At 36.1% G+C, this 8,468-nt stretch overlaps 1 protein-coding gene across 1 annotated transcript; it reads left to right on the top strand.

The window, feature by feature from the left end:
- Positions 1–4,833: 4,833 nt before the first annotated feature.
- Positions 4,834–6,970, top strand: LOC117333463 (X-box-binding protein 1-like). The gene is made up of 3 exons (XM_033892768.1): positions 4,834–5,173; positions 5,364–5,681; positions 5,965–6,970. Exons 1-3 carry the CDS (start codon positions 4,983–4,985, stop codon positions 6,128–6,130), a joined length of 675 nt encoding a protein of 224 aa, XP_033748659.1. The 5' UTR covers positions 4,834–4,982; the 3' UTR covers positions 6,131–6,970.
- Positions 6,971–8,468: the final 1,498 nt, after the last annotated feature.

Here is an 8,468-nt window from a genome sequence, read left to right as displayed (position 1 = left end):
GGGTTTGACCCTGAGTGCATGATTAAAATAGAATGATGGGAAATAAATAACTCTACCCTACCTTGTGGACATAATAGAGAAATAGCAAATCCTCCTCGGGATGATATTTTTGATTGTCGAACCCTCGGTTGGGTTTCTTGATAGTCAAACCCTCGGCTAGGCTGTGCCGACCGTTAGACAATCAAAATTATCATCCCGAGGGTTTGTGGGAGATTTCTCTATCACACCCTGAAGGTAGGGGATTCGGAGTTTCCATTAGTCTTCCGTTTTACTTGTTCAAGATTTCTCTGTCAAAAGGGTACGACGGATAGTGCGTGCTGACAACAATACAATGACGTCTCGATAACAATGATCAACCGCATCACGTCAACATTGTGTTACCTTGTGGACACAGTGATAGATTTCCCCATCACACATTCAAGGGAGTCTTCCCACTCAGCCAACATATCCTATTTTAACATTGGGGGTAGGAACAATAGAGAACAATAGGCACTAATTACAGGTAAGTTATAGCCTGTTTTGGAGAAGTAATTGATTCTCAGGTTACCTGTGTTACCTGTATTACCTGTGCTACATGCTGTTAACAGTTTGTAGATAATGTATACTAAATATATATATATCACAAATACTTTTATATAATTACAAAATTTAAAATAAAATAACTCAAATTTTCACCCTCGAGGAAGGGGGAGATCCTACTAGTCTTTGATCAACAGTTAATGGTAACTCAACCAAAACATTCATTAAGCAAGATCACTATTTTTTCTTCTTCATATATATATCTAAGATTGAAATTTAGTACAGTATTTTGAATCTTAAAAAACTATTTAACATCAATCATATATTCAGAGACATATACACATGTATAGATATGTATATCCAGCACACTCATGTCAACCAATACCAATATCAACCAGTACCTATGTCAACAAGTACCCATGTCAACCAGTACCTATGTCAACCAGTACCCATATCAACCAGTACCCACGTCAACCAATACCCCATATCAACCAGTACCCATGTCAACCAGTACCCATATCAACCAATACCCCATATCAACCAGTACCCCATATCAACCAGTACCCATGTATATCAACCAGTACCCATGTCAACCAGTACCCATGTCAACCAGTACCCATATCAACCAGTACCCATGTCAACTAGCACACACGCATTCACCTTAAGACCACTTCACACTGTGTACACACATACAGTGGTGACCGTAATATAATGCTACGGTCATCAAAGATGGATGCGAAATCGGCGAGTTTCGGTTTTTTTACCGAATTTGCTAGTTTATACGTCTCTGGTTTATGATAACATTGAAAGTTTCTGAGGCGAGCCGTAGGAAGATTTAAACAAAATGTTTCGAAATATCATATAACATATTCTTGACAATGACCCATTTTAACGTAAGAAGCGTTGGAAAAATATCTCCGAGATGACCGTAATATACAACGTGTTTTGAAAACGGCTGATCATGACCGTAATATGTTTCGTGGATGACCGTAATACAGAGGGAGTTTTGTTACTGAAGTATGAAATCGTGGTCATTCATTCATACTCACTTCTTATATTTAAGTCATTAGATTTTCTGTTCTTATAGCAAATATGACGGACACATCAGACTTGATGAGTATCATTTCACGTCACTTTTTCATGCATTTCAAACCTTATGAAATAGAAACAACGTACATGATAATGATGAGATATTAACGTTACGTTATTGTTTCAGTTTACAACGTGCAACAATTTGTTTAAATATTTTACATGTAGGCGAACGACAGCGACATGAACGCAGGTAAACATTGAAGCTTTTATTCGTTCATGTTGTTTATATCTCTTTGAATCATTGATCAAACAGTTTCGTGTTTTTCGATTTTTTTATTTTGTGTGTTTGTTTATTCATACTTGAAAATTACCATTTGGTTTTGTTGCGTTCATTTGCAGTTAACAAATGATACATACATCTATTGTATGTGTGACATTTAGTATATATATATATATATATATATCTCCTCTCATTTATGCACAGTAGTGAAATTATACTATACATAATAAATATATAGGCCATTAGGCATGTATAATAAAGAAAAGATCACAATGACAACGTTTTACCAGACAATTTAGTTGTAATTTGATTCTATGTGTATAGTGCATATAAATCTAGGCCAGAGTTCATTCTTACAAATCAATGTTTTGCTGTTATCCGAGTTTCCTCTGACCCGAACACCGAACCTCAACATTCTTTCTGGTGTTGCCCGATCTTGCAACTGTTAGACATAAGGATGTATTTGTGGTGTTAGTCCAAGTCCTGGAGCCTAAACAGGCATCCGTCCGTTAGGTACCCAATTCTTATGTCAGGGTCTTTCTGATACATGTAGCTTACTCATCATGGTTAATAAACTCATGATGACGTCACTCATATCAATTGGTTACTATTTAATATTGTTTCTTTTTATTGTTTTGGAATGTTAATGTTCGATTGGGCAACAGTGAACCAATAACAAATATGTAGGATGATTTGCTTATTCATGAAATTACTTACCTAGACCAAATGAGTAAATTATTGATTTTGTTTCCTTTTTTACGGTCATCCTTGCGGTCATCCCTTTCAATTACTACGGTCATCATAGTTTGATATTACGGTCATCTCGGAGATATTTTTCCAACGCTTCTTACGTTAAAATGGGTTATTGTCAAGAATATAATATATGCTATTTCAAAACAGCATGTTAAAATCTTCCTATGCCTCGCCTAAGAAACTTTCAATGTTATCATAAACTAGCAAATTCGGTAAAAAAAAAAACGAAACTCACCGATTTCGCCTGCATCCATCTTTGATGACCGTAGTATATATTACGGTCACCACTGTGTGTAATCACTTGGCAAAAGCCAACACAGAAGGCCACGCAAATGTATGTAAAGGGAGACAACCTCTGTGTGTGATGTGTAAAACTTCGCTGATTGAATATGACAATACGAATGCGATTCCTATTTGTGCTGTTCCTATTGTTCTGTGGACAGTTTTATCATCTGAGATAGTAAGTTTGACAGTTGATGACCGGAACCAATGATTTTGTACACTTGATTCCGACTCAAATCTTCCTACATTATATTATTGAAGAAAAATCAAGTATTGTGTTATATCAACACCTGTCATGATAAGGCCTCTTTTAATATAAGACATACGTGACGTCATTTCAGATTGACTGGAATATAATGATAAATAAAAGTACTTCCTGAAATCGGGTATTATCATCGAAATACAGTAATAGAAAGAAAGTCCACCAAGGCCTACTATCCTAAAAGGACTCAATAAATCAGCTGGTAATAAAGTCCCTGAGGGAAATGTATTTTCTTGAAATAACATATAAAATAGATACTTTCTATATACGAGAATAAAGAGTAGGGTCTTGAGATTCGGAAAATCAAAAAGACTTAGGATTTCAGGTGTGAAAAAGGCGGGAATTCCCCAGTGCACTGTAAATGTCAGAGTTTCATTTCAAAATATTTTATTCAATCAAACTTTTGAATTAATTTACATACAATATTTCATAATAGAGATAGAATCTAGATATATAAATGGAATGGACAACAGGCTAAGCATATAAAGGTCCTTTCCGTACTTCCGTTATCATAAATATTATAAATAATCTTAGAATCTAAAATGTCAGGGTTACTGTCTTTCGAGTACCCGTGTGCTCTTATATGCCATTAAACCTATACAATAACAACATTTATCCGATAGAAAAAAACACTTCAAATTTTAATTTGATATAAATTTCACATCATTTGAACTTCAAACGAGCGAATGAAGAGACCGAGTTAAATGAAGAGACAGAGTCACTGGTAATAACATAATCAGAGACCTATAAATAGGTCTTTCCTATATACTATTAGTATATAGGTCTCTCACATAATTTAGTAAATTATCTTGTTGTGTGAGCCCTAAAAGCGCGGGAAATCATTTTCCGTCATATTTGTTTCCGGGCTTCTTGTAATGCAATTTGGAATTCAGTTATTTTTAGTAGTGAGGCGATCTACACTAACATTAGAGTAGACCCTCCATTATTTGTCTTGAGAAATCGTTTTTTTTTTATTTGTTTGTAGACCACATAATGAAAGTTGAGAAAAACTTGCTTCGTGGGAACAGAGACATATATATACAAACAAATAAAAAAAAAACCCCGATTTCTTAAGACAAATACGATGTTTTGGTCTGACGTAATGGCTGCTTAATTACAAAACTTGGACATAGGACCCAATGGATTTTCGACAGGGCGCTCTCGATAAGGGATATGCTTGAGTGGTCACGAATAAAGGGAGCCACCACTTGTACGGGGAAATAGCGATGTTACTTATCCTCCTATATATGTCTCTGTTATCATTATAGGTCTCTGCAGATAGATGAACATTGGAAAAATACTCGTTTAACAGTTAGGCCTGTCTGACATGTTTGGTGCCAGATATATTGTGTCAGGGCCAGAGGAAACGCGGGCAAATATGGATATCCATTATTTTCAGTTATAGCCTAAATCCTAGTTACCTAAAAGCGTAAAGTACGATACCATGGTTTGAAAAGCGGGACTTTGCAAGTCTAAGCTTAATCATTATAATGTTCTTTGGCTGTATTGTGTAGTGTAAATGATTTTGTTTATTTACCATTGTTGGTTAACCTGTGGTCACAGGCTATTTATAACTTTGATATGCAAATGACGTCCTTGTTTCACTTTGATTCACATTGCATCAGACAGAAAATCCCATCTATGTCATATCTATATTTAGGACAGATCAACCAATCAAAATGTGGCTCACGATTGACGTCAAACCAATCTGGAAAGGACACATCAGCACAACTCAACAACATGGAGAGACGAACGCACGATATAATATGACTTGAATGATTTTGACCAGTTTTAAACAGGCTTCGGCCCTAATGTGGCTATATATTGACGGAAAAACGACCAATTAATCTCGAAATGTCTATCAAAACACCGAAAACGATCGTGATTAACACCGCTCCTAACAAGAGCAACGTTTTAGAACTTCCACAGTCTACAAATCTGTCAACAGCTGTCATGGAAGGTTTGTTCGAGGACAGTGAGGGTGGCGGCCCTAAGAAAAGACGACGCCTCACCCACCTGACTTCCGATGAAAAGATGATGAGAAGGTATGTTAAACAAAGTTGGCAGGGGGGGTATGGAAAAATACTGCAGTGTTGACGCTACTCCATGAAGTACTGTAGGCCTATCAACATATCATTTATATCACCTTAAATTAATTTTAGTTATAATATTGCCATTATAATGTCACTATGTATTCTTCAGTATTTCTATATTTTGTTTATTTTGGTTTTCAAGGAAGCTGAAAAACAGAGTAGCAGCACAGACAGCCAGAGACAGAAAGAAAGACCTTATGTCCTCCCTTGAATCACAACTGGCCAAAATCATGGAAGAAAACAAGAAACTTCTGAAAGAAAACATAACACTTAAAAACCAATCAGGGGCTCTTATGCAAGAGAACTCCCATTTGAAGGAACGCCTTGGTTCTGTATCGCCTTGTAAGCCTGAGTCCGAGTACCCCGGGTCTGCAGTACTCTTTGCTCCTCTGCCGCAGGAACAAGCTCGGACACAGTCTCACTCGACGATGCACTTAGCCACCTCCTATCTGATAGCCAGGTGTGTAATATAGGAAAGGCCTTGGTGCTTTTGTTGTTATTTTTAAAACAAGAAAAAATATTGTATTTCACCTAGTAGATGAATATAAACATGCATTGAATGTAATGGTCATTGGTCCTTCAATTTTATATTATACTAGTGTATATAATGTATCATCATTCATTGAAATTAGAAGCCTAGCAGATTATAAAAATGATCTAAAAGTAAGCATATTGTGTGATTAAATTATTTACTATTTACTGGTACACAAAATATTAATCATGCAAATATTTTCCCTTTTCAGTCTCTGCTTAACTTTATGCAGCAGGATGACGCAAAGTCAGAAAAAGGAAGTGTCACTGTTAATACACCACCAACCAAGTCCCTCATCAAAACCAAGCCAGCAACACAATCTGGTTCAGTGGTGGGGCCCTCAGCAACAGAGCTGGAATCCCTCAATGAACTCATAAAGTTTGATCATGTGTACTACAAGATTGAACCCTCAGATGGGCAAACTGATTCTGTAGGTCAAAACAAAGCCCAGAAAGTCATTGTGGTCAGATGTGGCGATAACACTAACAACCAGAACAGCTCGAAAAAACTTGTAAATATTCACATCACAAAAGATGTGAGTGTGAAAAAAGTGAATTCTACTTCTGTAGAAGAATGTGTTGTTATTGATGATAACAAAGACGAAGTTGTCGGTTCAGCTACAACAGAAAACAACCACCATGAAAATGTTCTAGACTTTTCCTCTATTATGCCAGAGGTAAACTTTGACTTACTGGAAGATATTGAGAGCATTTTGGCAAGTGACCTGGATAATCAGTTTCCCCTGGAAAATGTTGTGGATTCTAATTCACCGAACAGAATATGCACATCATCACAACCACGAAATCTTGAAATTCCCATTTCAACATCCAAAAACAATAAGCGGAAACTTTCAGATCTCGTTGATACAGACATTGGGTCAGGCTTAGCTCAATCTGAAGATTTGTTCAGTTTGAATGAATCAATGGACACTGCTAGTGATTCTGGATTCAGTAGCGACACATTCAGTGATGCTGCTTCTCCATGCCAGAGTGATACTATTGGGGGGCTCACTGAGGACTCTTGGGAGGAGTCATTCATGGAACTGTTCCCTGCTCTAGTATGATCCCAGTCCTCACGTTTGGCTCCTTCTAGTATTTACTTCATGTTATTAGCATTGTACATACCCTCTTTATTAACTTATATGCTTAGTGCAATTCTTGATGAGCATCCTTTTTTGTGAAATAAAATTCATTGCTTGTGAGGGTTCAAATGCAAAATCTAGACTTTTGTTTTCATTCATGCAAGTACAAAATATAATTTTTGAAAGAAATGAAACCATATTTAATTTATATTATGATAATAAATATATCTGTTGCTCATATTGTGGAGGAATTACTCGCTCCTGAACATAAAACAAAACTCTATAGTTCCAATACATACCAAAGAACACATTATGGTGATTTCAATTTGAGGTGAAATCTACAAGATGAAGAAATGGGTAATTAGGGCCCATCACAAGTGTGGTTGCCCTATATAGTAATCATCGTGTCCGTCCATCTGTCTAGCCAACAGCCCTTATTTCCATTCTTTTGCCAATCAAGCTCAAACTTAATACAGTGCTTTCTTATTATTGAAAGTGCTTGATTGCTTGGTATCGCTTTTTTGTGTCAAAGGTCAAGGTCACTTACTAAATATAGAAAACCAGTTTCCATGTAATATTATGTCATTTTGCTTTTGCCAATCAAACTGATACTTCAAAACTATCTCAAACTTCATACAGCGCTTCCTATTGAGCTTGCTAAGATTTGCTTTTCATGATCAAATTCAAAGGTCGGGGTAACTCGCTAAATAATAAACAAATCACCTTCCATGCAAAATCTAAAGTTTCAATTTAGTCAATCAAAATTGAAGTTCTTTCAGTACCTCCATACTTAAAGCGCTTGCCCAGAACTGATTTACAGTTTGAAGGTCAAATGTCAAGGTCACTTGTACTATAAATGGAAAATCAGTTTCCTTGAAATAACAATCGTTTCCTTTGGGCCAATTCATTTAATTCGAACTTCTTACAGAACTTTCTTATTGAAAGTGCTTGCTTATTCATGGCGGGCCTGTTGGTGTTCTAGTCGGTTTTGTGATTTTATCAAACAGTAACAGCTGCACATATTCTGTTCAGACCACTTACACATCTCGGTGTAACAGAAAATTTAGCTTTAGGGGACATTTTACCTCGGAAAACAATCACAGATGTGAATGCCTAATTGCACTTGAAAGACCATTGCAACAGACAAATTCACATTCAAAATTTTTAAAACTTGAAGCAAGTGTATCATGAAGAGATATTCCATCCTAGTTTGATCTATATATAGTACATGTATAATGTATTTCTGCTAGTTTGGCTGATTCTCGCTAGTTTAGCCTTTGGGATTTAAAGCTGTCAGCTGAAAGGGCAGTGTGATTTGATTTTTGTAATGTTTTAAATCCCATCAACAACCAGTCATAACTAAAGATATGAAATGTAGAATTTTAAAAACTACTCCCAGCAAACAAACTGGATAAACACGGATCAGTTAGAGTCTATTTCATTAGGAAAAATCAAAACATCTGTGATACTGAAATTGAATCAAATAGACATCTTATAGAGGTAGCAATACAATGGTAAAATGTTGAGTGCAGCTGCAAATTAAAACGGATGATGTTTGATTTATAAAATACAAAGATGAGAGCACAGGTATACTTGACTCATCTGTCAATATTCCCAATATATTGACTATATAT

The sequence above is a fragment of the Pecten maximus genome, chromosome 8, assembly GCF_902652985.1.
Source record: "Pecten maximus chromosome 8, xPecMax1.1, whole genome shotgun sequence".
Taxonomy (NCBI): domain Eukaryota; kingdom Metazoa; phylum Mollusca; class Bivalvia; order Pectinida; family Pectinidae; genus Pecten; species Pecten maximus.
Note: the sequence above shows the minus strand (reverse complement) of the source record. Positions and strands in the feature narration are given on the sequence as shown.

What these genes read in the sequence shown, in the direction of transcription:
- LOC117333463 (XM_033892768.1), top strand. Translation starts at nt 4,983, where the DNA reads ATGTCTATCAAAACACCGAAAACGATCGTGATTAACACCGCTCCTAAC. An exon ending in GATGAAAAGATGATGAGAAG is followed by an intron (nt 5,174 to 5,363) that starts GTATGTTAAACA and finishes TTGGTTTTCAAG; the next exon opens with GAAGCTGAAAAACAGAGTAG. An exon ending in ACCTCCTATCTGATAGCCAG is followed by an intron (nt 5,682 to 5,964) that starts GTGTGTAATATA and finishes TTCCCTTTTCAG; the next exon opens with TCTCTGCTTAACTTTATGCA.